Source organism: Doryrhamphus excisus, chromosome 18, assembly GCF_030265055.1.
Source record: "Doryrhamphus excisus isolate RoL2022-K1 chromosome 18, RoL_Dexc_1.0, whole genome shotgun sequence".
NCBI lineage: Eukaryota > Metazoa > Chordata > Actinopteri > Syngnathiformes > Syngnathidae > Doryrhamphus > Doryrhamphus excisus.
Window position 1 is genome coordinate 250,203 of NC_080483.1, and position 14,679 is coordinate 264,881.

The 14,679-nt window shown below is 45.3% G+C and overlaps 1 protein-coding gene across 1 annotated transcript; it reads left to right on the top strand.

Annotated features, from left to right (window-relative positions):
* Positions 1-2,028: 2,028 nt before the first annotated feature.
* gata2b (GATA binding protein 2b) lies at positions 2,029-10,203 on the top strand. Its single transcript, XM_058055401.1, has 6 exons — positions 2,029-2,173; positions 2,248-2,652; positions 2,780-3,370; positions 4,074-4,219; positions 7,547-7,672; positions 9,758-10,203. The coding sequence occupies exons 2-6, from the start codon at positions 2,427-2,429 to the stop codon at positions 10,028-10,030; spliced, it is 1,362 nt and encodes a 453-aa protein (XP_057911384.1). The 5' UTR covers positions 2,029-2,173; positions 2,248-2,426; the 3' UTR covers positions 10,031-10,203.
* The last annotated feature ends 4,476 nt before the right edge of the window (positions 10,204-14,679 follow it).

The window sequence follows — 14,679 nt, forward strand, 5'->3', positions numbered from 1 at the left end:
AGGTTTTATCGCCAGCATCAAAAGGGCCCCACACAGCAAGCAAGCGTGCGTTGGCATTATCATGCTGATGAGCTGTAATGCTGCGTGCCACTCCTTCTAGTCCAGTCGCCATTTCCCTGACTGTCTTATTTTCTAAGAAGTCTCTGGGCATATGGAACGCCATTCATACTGGACATGGAGAACTGCAAGCCAAGTGGACAGCCTTTCATTTCTTTTTCATTCCTCTTCGCTTTGCTTCCATCCCTGGAGGTGACAGTGAGCTGCACCTCCAGGCAAACATTGTGCAGTAATGTGCATTTCGAAATTGCACAACTTGTGCATAAAACACTAGCCGCAATCAGGTAAGTGGAGCGTACAAATGACCTAGAACTTTTATTCTCAAAGTGGCACCAGTGCTACATGGTGGTGATATCGTTCAATGAGAAGACTATACAGGACTACTGAACAAAGATTCACTGAGCTGCCATTGAAATGAAATCCAACAAATAAGGCCCATCATGTGGCTGACACTGATGATACACCTTAGAAATACACAGGTACTCACCCACAGATGGAAGAGGAGTCACGGCCAGCCTTTAGCCTGGTGGCCAGGCTGCCTCCATCTTGGTCCGGCCGTGCTTCCGTTGCTCCCGAGGATGCTGGGTTCTCCCATCGATGGCGGTCCGAGAGTTGCCGCATCTGCATCATCCATACCGCCGGCCTGTTGTAAACCCAGAATCCACTTTGGGTCACACGCTAACTTGTGTTCACCTCCCTGCCCGTTGTCGAGGCGCGGATCAGAACAAAGTTGCCGCAGACGCACAGCACACGAAATTGAGGGTTTTCCACAAGTAACAAAATCTGTAAGAAAAAAAAATCAGCGACTAAGGGAATGATGAATCGCAAATTGGCCCCCCCACCCCATGCAAAACTCTCAAAGGTTTGTTATGCTCACCTTTATTAAAGCTTATTGTATTGTGTAGGCCCCCTTTTCTCCAAATTAAACAAAAATAGTCCCATTGGTTTGTGCTAGCTTTGTGCCTGCTGTCTCTTTTGTGTTACGTCCGGCGATTACATCATCAGCGGCTCTGACTGACAGCAAAATACTTTCTTTCCCGCTCTGTTTGTGCAGTAAAAATACAAGAAGCAAAAAGCTTGGATAAAAGCAGTATAGAAGACAAAAAAGCACCAAGTGTGTGAACAACAACACAGCTTGATTAGTGGGAATGCTGCCACTGGTCAATTCATCCATCCATCCATCCATCCACCCGCAAAACATACATGCTAGGTTAATTGGCCACTCCAAATTGTCCATAGGTATGAATGTGAGTGTGAATGGTTGTTTGTATATATGTGCCCTGTGATTGGCTGGCTACCAGTCCAAGTTGTACCCCGCCTCTGGCCCAAAGACAGCTGGGATAGGCTCCAGCGTATCCAATCTGATCTAATGGAATAAAACCCCACTGATGCTGGCCTCCATGCCTAACAATGGCAGTAAACCAATGGAGCTTGCTGTCCTTCCAGAGTTCATCTGCTGGGCAAAGCTCTTCTCTCCTTGTCTCTATATTCTTGTTGTCTCCCACTTATGGACTTTTTAAAAAGTTCAAGTCCCGAATGGTTTTTTTCCTCCCTCCCTCCCTCTGATACAATGACGTCAGCAAACGGCGTCAAGCAGGCGGCAGTGGAAGTCCAGAGGCTGCACGCGCTCCCACTCCAATTATTGCCTGTCAATCACACCCAAGTAGGGAGGAGGACCCCCCCCTCCACCCCACACACACACGATGCAAAGTGCCATTTGATACACATTGGCTAAGAATGTGAAATATATGAGTTAGTTGCACTTTAAATGGCTGATAAATACATGCCCACTAAGACATACATCAAACCGGGACAAAGTGCATTTCAATGAAGATTACATCTTCCAAAAAAATACCTTTTGCGTCCAGGCCAAATGCCCCGCCCCCGGCAGAGTAGCAGAGCCTCTCATTGGCTGAGACGAAGACCAGAGGTGACTCCGCCCACCGCTTTGACAATCGCGGTGGCTGCTGTCAGCCCGCCACAATTACGTGTTGCTTCAAGTCCCGGAGGACGGAGTCTTTTCTCGACAAACATCCGGACAGAAGCAGCACAGCCGCACACGGACGAGGAACCTGAAAAACGGAAGAGGATCCAGGACACATGAAGTTTAGTCCGAGTAAGTCGTGTGACTCCCGTGTCATGCACCGGTCTTATTTCTCTAACTTTGACATTTGCATGTGTTTCCTGCAGCTTTCCAAGAGAATTTCATGTGGATGATAGTCGTCCCCTGCGAATGGCCATCTCTCGAAGGAGAAAGGTGTAAGAAAAAAAGAGACAAATTATCCGGCATCTCGCGTGTTGTCTGTGTTCGGATATAAAGATAAAGATAAGAAGATAAAAAAAGAAATCAAATAGGATACAAGAGAGAGATGGATGTGGCGGCTGATCAGCCCCGCTGGATGCACCCCCACGCCGTGCTAAACGGACAGCACCCGGACTCGCACCATGCCAGCCTGGGCCACAACTACATGGAGCCCTCGGCACAGCTGCTGCCCCCGGACGAGGTGGACGTCTTCTTTAACCACCTGGACTCTCAGGGAAACCCGTACTACCACAACCCCGCCAGGGCCAGAGTGTCCTACAGCCAGGCTCACGGTAGGAAAAAACAATGAGACTTCCATCGCCATGCAGCGTATAATGACCGCCATGAAATGAAATGTAGTATGTAGCCATTCACTTCAATGAGGCATCAAACTTCAGGGGCCTGTTGTTCCCTCCACAGCTCGCCTGACGGGGCCTCAGGTGTGCCGGCCTCATCTCATCCACAGCCCGGGCATCCCGTGGCTGGAGGGCGGCAAGGCGGCTCTGTCCGCCCACCACCACCACCACCACCACAACGCGTGGGCGGTGAGCCCCTTCAGCAAGCCCGGTCTCCACCACCCGGGCTCCGCGTCCCCCGGAGGCCTGTCGGCGGTCTACCCGTGCGGCGGCACCTCAAACGCGGCCTCCGCGCCTTCCCTTACGCCGCCTTCCCACTCGAGCCCGCACCTGTACACCTTCCCCCCGACGCCGCCGAAGGACGTCTCGCCGGACCCGGGGGCCGCCTCGCCGAGAATGGACGAGAAGGAATCTATTAAATATCACGTTTCGCTGTCCGAGGGGATGAAGATGGAGGGTTCGAGTCCGATGAGAAGCAGCCTGGCCTCCGTGGGAGCTCACAGCGCGTCCACCCACCACCCCATACCGACGTACCCCACCTACTCGCTGCCTTCGGCCCACGACTACGGCGGCAGTCTGTTCCACCCGGGCAGCCTGCTCGGGGCTTCCGCCGGCTTCACCCCCAAGAGCAAAGGCAAGACTCGGTCCTGCACGGGTGAGTCCCCGCAATTCATTCAACGTCTTTCTGCAGCTTTCATAATTTATGAGGGCTATATTAATATTACCGTTAAACAGACGCACATCCCCAAATAAAGCCTTTCATTCTGTGTTACCCTAATTGGCATGAATACTGTAAACGTTATAAACGATGTGATTTAAAAATTACGCCTAACAGGCCATAAAATCTATTTGAGATCGTCATAATTAAAGAGATTAATTTATGTTGGACTCTAAGTGCTGCCAGGATTTGGCAGTGTGATTTATGAAAATGTGTTAATTATGAAAATAAGAATAATAGTAAAAAAAAAAAAGCAGGCGGCTGCATGGTGACACTGTTTCTTTTAAGTGGAATTACTTCTGAGTTGGCTGCAGCTCAACGTCCAAAAATGCATGCAAGATAATAACTTTATTCGAGATCAGGTACGCACAGCCTGAAAACCTAAAAAAAAAAACCAAAACAAAAAATAAATAAATATATATATATATATATATATATATACACACACACACACACACACACACACGTGTGTGTGTGTATGTATATTTCAGATGAATTATGATGTGACATCATTGTTGCATATTCTGTAAAAATGTATATTTTGTAACTGTGACTGAAGGTGCATTTGTGGCCTGCTGGTAAAAAGTAGGATGATGCCATTTGCTAGTGATGTGACGTGAATGTGTATTCTGGCCGTCAGAGGGCAGAGAGTGTGTGAACTGTGGCGCCACATCCACGCCTCTGTGGAGACGCGACAGCACGGGACACTACCTGTGCAACGCCTGCGGACTGTACCACAAGATGAACGGCCAGAACCGACCACTCATCAAGCCCAAACGCAGACTGGTGAGTCCACTGCACCCTGTGGGTGTGTGTGTGTGTGTGTGAGGGTGGTAAATATAAAGAGTGCACAGTTGGGGGGTAGAACACAATTCCAGGAAAGTTATATTTTCCCAAAGAGTTTCCAGGAATTGTGTGTCGGGCTCACCTCTTGCTCCTCCAGCTCAAGATGTCAGCCGAGCGGGGGCATGGTGCTTGTTGCTGCTATCATTATTGCTGCCTCCCCTGATAACCGTCACTGATAGCGTCCCTCCGACTGATGCCTCGCTGATAAAACGCAGAGGATTTCACACGACAAGCCACTTTCAAAATGTCATCTGTGGTTTTCAGAGAAGATGGCTTTAGTGGGCCTGCAACAACACAGAGCAAACAATTGAAAACAATCATGCTTCAAAGATTCAACTTGTATCCAAAAGGCTTGAAATAAGTGGTATGATGCAACAGCCAAACTAACAAAGTGGACTGTAGCAACATACTACCTACAAAAATACCTAAACCTACAAAAATACTAAAGTGAGAATGACCAATGCTTTTTACTCCCCTGCAGTGGTAGGGTTTACTTAGCCTTAAGTATATTCCGCCTAAGTCTAGAGGGAGCGTAGGAAAACAAGCCTGCGATTGATGCAGAATCTACGAGCGTTTGACTTCAACACATTTCAGCAATAATAGCGCATGGGGCCATATATCACAGCCGCTTTCCGTATGGCTCGCCACTGACTCTTGTGTTGGGTGGCAGCAGCCTTTCAGTTGTTTCCTATCCGGATATCTGACCGGTCCAGATAAAGCGGCGGGCCCGGCGTCTGTTTCCTCCCGCGACCTCCTAAATAGACTCAGACCTCATTTTTCCAGTGGTCAAGCTCTCTGGTGTCGACGGCGCAGAGACACACAAAAAGAACAAGCAGAGAAAGGGGATTAGTAAAGTTGTGGAAACACTATGAGGGCTTCTGTGGAACACATGGCATGCATATATTCCTGTTTCAAATTCATGTGCTTTTGTGGAGTTTAGTAAAAAATAAAATAAAAAATAAAAAAGCATGAATGCAAAAATGCTAGTAAAAGATCCTTTATATGACAGGTGTCAAACGCACATCTTGGGGGCCAGACTTGGCCCGCTGCCTGGAAATACAGTATATATAAGCAGAATGTTATTCAATTATTTGAGTAATAATTTTTTAGACATATACACTTTTTACTACTATTTATATTTAAAAATACTTTTCAAAAATCCTTGCATGCAATTTGAGTTTCAGATGTTTTTGTTGAAATGAAATGATTGTATACGCTTGACTTCTTTCACCGTAAGTTTGTTAGTAAAACAATACAAAATGAAAAGGATAAGGATCAAATGGGGGGATTAGGTATGGGGTTTCACAAGCGGCCCTCTGAGGGTAACCGTAACATCAAACCTGGCCCACGGTGAAAATGCCCCTGCTCTGCTGCAAAAAAATGCTAGTAAAAGATCCCGGAATCCTTGGCTGTTTTAAGGCATCTGGGGCAGAAACGCTGGTCTTCTGTACTTGCCAGGAGGGGCACTCGGCTCTCTTTAGGCATCTGCTTCAAAAACACTCTGGTCTCTCCCAGGTTTTGAAGTGAACACGCGGGCCGGTGTACGCTTTCATACAGCAGATACTCACTTCCTGCGTATGCCCGAACGTCGCCATTAAGATTCATACTGTACATTCATTCACGCCGTGGACAGGAAGGGGAACAGAAACAGACATTACATTAAAGTTGAACCATTTTCCCTTGGTCCTGGCCTCTGTCAGTCCTTGACCAAGTTTGAGCGACATCCATCAGGCGGTTGTGGCACGGCCCTGCTAATGACGTGTGATGAAATGATAGCATGCTAGGTGGTGCTCAGCAAGCATTTCAAATGTCACAGGAACAATGGCTGCATATGTTCAAACATGTTAAAAAGGAGTCTCTTCCTTTGGTCAAGTTGCATGAAGCAACAAATAACCTGCTACCAAAATATGGAACAATTATTCTCAACATGAGGGGAGAAATATTATATTTAAATCTGAATGAAGTTGAAATAAAGACCATACTGAATTGGTTCATTCATTCCATGGTCATTTTAGGTGGTTATTTTGCACGGTGATATTTTGAGAGAGTTTGACATGAGCGCTGATAAATAGATGAATAGATTCCAGTCTGTACTAGGGCCGGGTGATATATGGATATTTCTGTTAAGCAGGATATGAAAACCAAGCATATGGTTATAGACTGGATTGGATGCGGAGGTCTCATGTTTCGAGTGCAAGCTAGTTACGTCAGCTCCGTATCTTCTGTGGTGTTTTTAGTGTTTTTTTATTTATGACCTTATTGCTTTGGTGCCATTAGGACCCCCTTAAGCAAGTGTGTAGCTATGATGTTCATCTTATGTTTGTAGCTTGCCTCTTGCTCCATTGTTTACCCTCGGGAGCAGCTGTTAGCTTTGAGCACCCCTTCGCTGCGCCGGGCGATGGGGGATCCCTGAGGAGATACGGAGAAGGAGAGGCTGCACAGCGGGAGTGAAGAGAGAAAAAGATGGTATTAAAATTGCGGTATAAAGAACGTGAGATGAAGCGAACGGCACTAACCCGGCTGATTGCACTGAAGATTGAATTATATTTGACTTCTTCTATATTTATTTAAATATACTTATCTCCTTCAGCTCCTTTTTCTATAAGCTTGTTTACATTTTAATAAAACTTTGCACACATACTTGGCTTTGACTTGAAACGCAATCTTCAAGACAAAATGTGCTTAATGCACAAAATAATCACCAAAGGTACTTATTTGTTTATACCATGCACAACTTCATGCTTGGTCTCCTTTCTGCTCTGTGAGGCATTCAGGCACACTTGTAACTGCGTTCGTTAGGCACTAATTGTTTAGAGTTTTTATTGCCGTACCTCCATGACCGTTTGTGTAGTCCTGCGCTTCCCCCACGTTGGCAACCTGGGCAGTCAAAGGTGTTTACTGTGGCTCATCCTGCAAGCCACAATAAATATTCTCTTAGTAAAAAAACTAAGCAAAGTGCAAATAAATGCATTGAAGTTTCCCAAGAAGGTCAGAAATGATGAAACATAAATCCTGACAAAAACATTCATAATGTTGTGTTATTATTTTCCACAGAGACTTAGAGCCACATAAAAAAAAGAATTGGAGTTTTTGGGGAAAAAAGTCATATTTTCCACAAAGCTGCCTTCCGCATTGTTGTTAGCGAGTGAGACGTTAACTGGTCAATCCCATCTCCACGTTTGGGGACCGTCCATGGGAGTAATATGTGCAGCAAAATGTGGAAGTGTTTTTGCATGCGTGCTCTAATGGACTGATGTCTCTTTGCAGTCGGCAGCCAGACGAGCAGGCACCTGTTGCGCTAACTGTCAGACGACCACCACCACGCTCTGGCGACGCAATGCTAACGGAGACCCAGTGTGCAACGCCTGCGGCCTCTATTACAAACTGCATAATGTAAGTCTCACACTGCTGATGGCCAGGTTGGGTCCGCACAAAGCCGACAGGGTCCAGTAGTCGGGGAGCGAGCAGGGAAGGTTTCACTGATTGTTGAGGCCAAAGAGGCGGGAGAGAGGGGAGTGAGAGTCGTTTGACCTGCGTGCACAGAGCTTGCACTGGAGGCTGCTCTTTGCCTTTGTGCTTTATTGTTTCCATGGTTATCCCCCTGAGAGCCACAATGGTAAGACTGTTATTGAGTGGAACCACAGGGCCGGCATCCATAGGAAGAGCGTTGAGACAGCCACTAGGATGCATTTCTTAAAGTCTGTATAACACAGTTGGGTCGTGTCATTGACTCCTTAGCCCATGAGCTAAATACACAACAACGTTGGTAATTGTGTATTTGAGGGATGGGTGACAGTTACCATACTTCTATAAGCTACTACCAGGCCTCGACTCACTTAAACCCAAAGGGTACCAGGTTTGGGTTCCTAAATGCCAGGCTCCGTGGAGTGTCACGGCATCGCTGCCAAGGACATTCAATTCACAATTGAAGACTAACAAGCCAGGGGGAGGGGCCAATGTAAAGTTAACGACGTTGTCATTTTTAAGTATATGGCTAAGAATCTCGCTGTGCAGAAACATAAACAGTGGCGGTGCCACACCAAAACTTCACTTTTGTATTCACAAAGGAATAAAAATAGCCTGAAAATATGTATTTGGTTCGTCAGTGATAAAACGACAATAACAGGTCGGTAGATTGAATAAAACCTTTGTGAGAAAGTAAACATCTTCCATCATGCTTTATTTCGTCAAATGAGACTGGAACAACCATTTCATCAAGCAGTAACCATCATTTCTATATTCTAAGCCCCTACTTCTTTCTGCATCTTATACAATGCTGTGGATAATTTATGATCATGTTGTAATCTTGTGACATTGTTAAACTCATATTGGTACGTGTTTGTATCTTTCTTTGGTATAACTTTTGGGTGTTAAGTTGCTGTGTGATGGGTTAATGTTTGTAAGATGACATCGTAAGTGAGGCTGTTTGAGTAATGACCTCCTGCAATTTCCGAAGCGTTGAAGGGCTCGTTATGAGTTTTCTCATAGCTCATGATTGGCTCCTATCAAATAAAGACCGCGGTGCACATCACAATATGGTTGACATGCATAGGTGCGGGTTAAACAACGGTGCATCTTATACACCGGACATCATGGTACAAACAATCAATACGTACATACATAGAAACACACTACTGCCATGTCTCCCTAATGTGGGTGATTGTGTGCTTGCGTGTGTGTGTGTGTGGGTGGATGGGTGTGTGTGTGGGTGTGGGTCTAGTATGGAGGGTGGGAAGGAGGGGCTTTCTTTTTTCTTCATTGTTTTCCTTTTTAATTGTGGTAATTGTTTTAATTCTGGAAAGCACTTTGTGTCGCATCTCCTTGCAGGAAAAGTGCTCTACAAATAAAGTTGATTTGATTTGATACTTTTTAAAATTGACCAGACACATTAGGTGTATTTGTACCAAGGATCAGTATCGGATCGGTACTGCCGATACCAGCCTTAATTTGGATGGGACTGTAGTGCCTATTCAGAAGCTTCAGGTGTGTCCATGCTGTGTTGAACCTCATGTCTCCTAACTAACATTAGATCAGATTGGCTACATTTAGTTTTCATTTCAAACAAACACGGGAACAACTGCAAAAGGCTTGGAGAGTCCACTGTTTCAATGATTTCAATGTAGGCCTACACATGCTGGCGCCACTTTCATTTGTTGAATTTTGTTGTTATAAGAGCTAACATTAAGAGCAAACTTTCTTCTTCTATAGTTTGGTGTATCTGCCAAGGTTCCATCTGCGCCGCATGTACCGGAGGTGTGCCTTTACACCCAGTGACCCCTTCCGTTCTTTATGAAACTATTTCTTTTCAACCCGCCGAAACAGAAATCCCAGCAATGTTCCCATGTGGACAGGGCCTAAGAAAATAATCAGTAGTCCATTAGTCGCAGCCCTGATAGCAACATAATGACTTTTGCAGAGAAAAACTTTTGTCAGCATTTTTAAAGCGGTCACTAACAGAACCTACCCCTGCCCTCACAGGTGAACCGACCCCTGACCATGAAAAAAGAGGGAATACAAACGAGAAACAGGAAAATGTCCAGCAAGACCAAAAAGATGAAGCGGGGCAGCGAGAGCTACGAGGAGTACACCAAAAGTCTTCATGACAAGAACTCTACCTTCAGCTCCTTGGCGGGACACATGTCCATGGGACACTTGCCGCCTTTCAGCCATGCCGGACACATGCTGCCCACGCCCACCCCGATACACCCGTCCTTTGGCCACCACTCCAACATGGTGACAGCCATGGGCTAGACCACACCACTACGCAAAGACTTGAATTGTGGATTTTCTGATTGATTATGCAAACGGTATGGAGCAACTGTAGGTACCTAACTCTGGCTGGTGGACCCTACACACACACACACACACACACACACACACACACACACACACACACACACACACACACACACACACACACACACGATGATATCATTGCACCTCACAGTTTTAGTCCACCAGACTTGCCGGCATGACTGCATCCTGGTTTAGTTTGCCCTGGCCCATTTTCCTTACCTGTGAATATTGTATAGAAGGGGACAAAGTCACCCCCACCGGTCTCCCCAAACCACAATCCAATGAAAATATGCTGGGATTTTTTTTCCCCTCACAAAAATGTAAAAAGAAAGAAAACGGCTTTATGATTTGTAATTTGAGACTGTTACTTGTAATTATTGTTATTGAGATAATTTATTTTCCACTGCTTTATCACAGTGATCCTAATCCAAATGCTGCCGTCCCAGTTATGACAATATTATTTAGCAACAAGCGCTTTCTTCTGAGCTGCTCATGCTTTATACTCATACGAAATAAAGAAATCACGTTCACACAATCACGTCCGCTCCTTCTGCCCCACACTAACACTTCACCAGTCCTCGTACATAAAAGTGTGATTTTCTATGCTAGGGGCGTAACACTCAATCCCCCTGGGGGCCAAAACCCTAAACCGACGTTAGAAGGTCCGGGGCTGAACAAGACCAGCGTCTGGATGGAGTGAAAATAACCTAATTGGTGTCCGGCTTGAAATGTCTACTCTCCCCGGGGGCCGCCAATGCGTCCTGACTGCTGATTGGGTGAGCCAGACGTAGGGCTGTGGATATACGTCTGCGGCTGTTTTGGCGTGGTGGTTGGTTTCAATAAAAGTGATTTTTGATCAGCATGCTTTGTTGTAGCGAAAACTTTTATTCGACATTTTGAATGGGCCTGTCCTTGCCATCACCCCAGGTACGGCACCAGTGTTCTTGCAGGTTATCACAACCTTAACACTGGGATCCATTTGCCCAATTTAGTATGCTAATGTTAGCATGCTAGCAATGCTAACATGCTAAGGTTACCACCTAGCATGATAGTGTGTACCTATGAAAATGGCAAAAATGCTAATGTGCTTTTGTTGGCATTGCTAGCATGCTAACATAAGTGTGCTACCACCAAGCATGATAGCGTTAAGTGTTTGCTTAATTTCATATTCACGAAAACTGCAAGAAAATCTAGTATGCTAATGTTGGCACATTCATTTCAGTGAAGCAGATCATTCCGGTTTTGCCCACCACTAGTGTATAGGTTATATTTCTGAGGGCGTTAATCTGTTTGTGTTCAAAGTTCAAAAGTTCTGAATAAATTTGGCTAACATTTTAAACAAATTAAACAGGACAAGTTTGCAACAGCATCTCTGTGTGGAGTTTGCATGTTCTCCCCGTGCATGCGTGGCTTTTCTCCAGGTACTCCGCTTTCCTCCCACATTCCAAAAACATGCATGTTAGCTTGATTGGAGAGTGTAAATAGTCCATAGGTATGAATGTGAGTGTGAATGGTTGTTTGTCTATATGTGCCCTGTGAATGGCTGGCCACCAGTCCAGGGTGTACCCCGCCTCTCACCCAAAGACAGCTGGGATAGGCTCCAGCATACCCACAACCCTTGTGATGATAAGCGGCACAGAAAGGGGCTGCATGTTTCCAACAGGCTCTAAAAGATATCTCTGCCTGATCCAAAACCAGGCCACACAGCTAGGAGACCGAGGTCTGCACTGCAGTGCTTCTGTCGTTATTCAAAGTTGACGTCGGCATGTGAAAAATGGGTCCGCTGTACTGTCAAAAACAGCATCATAACCGCCGTCTAGTTACACAGTATTCAAATGTTCAGTGCAAAGTAAGCTTCAAAATAAAGCCTGGCAGTATTAGCCTGGATTATTCCATCAACAACAAACAAATTCAGCCATTTCATTGATTTTCACATTCACTGCTGTTGCAGTCTAGACATGCAGCAACATGACTTCACCAGGCAGAATAAAATATGGCATGAAAAATAAGAATCTAAAAATGCAAGTGGAAGTACAACATACAACATGGACAAGCCTATTTCAGACGTCACTTCCACGAGGACTTCAGCTGTTCTCTGGATAGCATTATCACGGTGGGCTTTTTATTCCACATAATCTTAGGTTGCTCAGTCAATTCCTAATGATTAATGATGATTATCATTAAATAAATACGATTAAATTATGTAACGGCAGTAAGAAGAGAAGAAAGTGTATAAAAATAATCCAAGCACAAACAAAACAAGATTATTGTAAATCTGTGCTGTCCACACTTACTGTATATTCATGTTGTTTACCAAATCCATTAGTATTTGTGTAATTAGGTTTGATGTATGGTATGGTTTGTTGATTTATTTTGTAGTCCTTGCAAACATGGAAAGTGAAATTTGAACTCGGGGGCACGGAGAAAGAAAAATACAATAAACAAGATAGAAAAAGAGAATAAAGCAGACCATAATTATACATGAAAACAATAAACATAACATTTGCAACTGCACAAAGTCACACTGGAGCTTGTTGTTCAAAAAAAATATATGACTAAGCTGCAGAGTCTTAGAATTAACTTTTTATTGTAACGTTACACTTTTTTGCTCTTTTTTCCCCCATTTTTCTTTTCTTGTTTAATTGTATTTTGAGAATATGCTGCAGTCTACTAAAAAACAAACAAACAAACAAACAAAAAAATGAGCTGGAGGCCATACATGTCCCTTGGGCCACACTTTGGACCCCCCCGACATAAACAGCCAAGTTTTACTGAACCAGCGCTGTAATGTCGTGATATGACACGGGTCAACCTCAGTGCAGCACGCCATCCCTTCTCAGTGTGTCCCTGACATTTGACCCTGGAAGCACTTACTCCATCTTTCTTCTGGGCCCACCTCCACTGCCCTTGGAATTAGTTACAGACACTTTAAAAATGTCACATCCTCCCTGTGAGTGCGAGCAAGCAATGGAAGGAGGTACTTCCCATAAAGATGGAGCAAGAGGTGAAAGGGTGACTTTGGAAATGGGTGGCCACTGTAAATCAGCTCACAAGCAAACGTAGCTCCATTGCGGACACATCCTCCCCGCTCACGGCATTTGTTGTTCTAGCTAACTCAATTACTGGACTCTAAAACAACGCCAGCATGGGCTTGGAGGAGTGACGGAGCACAAATCCAGCCAGAAAGATATAAGAGATGAAAGAGGAGCAAAATATTCAAACCACGACAAGAAGGCTGAAGAGCTAGGATAGCAAGCTACCAAGCTAACTAGTTAGCCTCTCCAGTTGACTGAGTGTAAACTGAAAGGGGCCCTATGATGCTTTTCCCCTTTTCTGAGCTATAACTGTAGTTAGAATGTTGTATTCCGGTGTTAAATCATGCCAAAGTTTTCCATCATTTGGAAGTGAGCCCTGTAAGAAGTTTGGCATGGCTCAATACGCTTCCTTCCAGAGGGCGTTGCACAGCTTCCTTATATGGTTGTGGCTGTAGGCGATATGCTCTCTGCCCTCCCCCAAGCTATGCTTCTCTGTTAAGAAGGGCAGTAGTTATTGTAGTTGGTGCAAGAGAAAAAGAGAAAGAATATTTTCATCTGTCAAAGGCATTTCACACTGGACCGTGACCAAACTTGCTGAAGCCAAAAGCAGCGGGCTCTCGCCAGGACAGGTGCATTAATGCCGACCACGCTGTGTGTCCTGCATGCATTGTGAAAGCTAATGTCATCTGACGTCATGTCTCACATTACTGATGCCTAGTGACATTGTCTTTCTAAATTTTCGGACTAGTAATCACAACCACAAAACAGCTACTATTTATATAGTAGAGATATAGCGAGGGCGCGATATAGTAAGGTACGACTACTCTTAATCGATATGATGGAGTAGTACACTGTCAAAATTCACACACTCAGGAACTAAGTACATAGTGTGCACAACACCGGCCAGAGTATTCAATCTGAGCCCCAGCATGGGTCTTCATAGACAGGACTGGACCAATCCAGTGAGATCCCATATAACAGCTGAAAGTCTGAGCCTTGTTGTCTTTGGAAAGGCAGACTGTTGATACTGTTCTTGACTGCAGGTGTACCCAACCGTGTGGTTGACAAGTATGAAGCCCAGAGAACCCTTGAGCAGACATAAAAGCTCCTCAGAAAAGTGAGAATGAAGGAATTCACACCTGCGCACAGTAAAAAAGGTAGAAGTTGACATGCTGCATTCCCACTCAAAAGTGGGACACTCCCCAGCCACTGACAAGTCCTTTTCAGACTGCCTTTCTTCACCTGTCTGGGCCAGACAAATTCATCCCTCTTGTCTCCCAACAATCGCCTCTTTTCTCCCGCCGCATGCACTCCTGACAGGAGGAGGGAGGGTCTCACAGGGAGGAGGAAGGCAGAGTTGCACTGGGCCAATGTCGCAGCCCCTGGGACTGGGCGTCTTGGCCCAGGCTATCTTATAACACTGTTGACAAAAAGCCCAAGGCTCAGCCTTCGGGAAATCTGAGAGGTGGGCTATCTAGGCCAACAAAGACGGAAGTAGGGACAACGCATCTTGGATACGCTGGCCCATACAGTATCTCACTCGAGCCAGTACCTCCCCCACATTCTAGC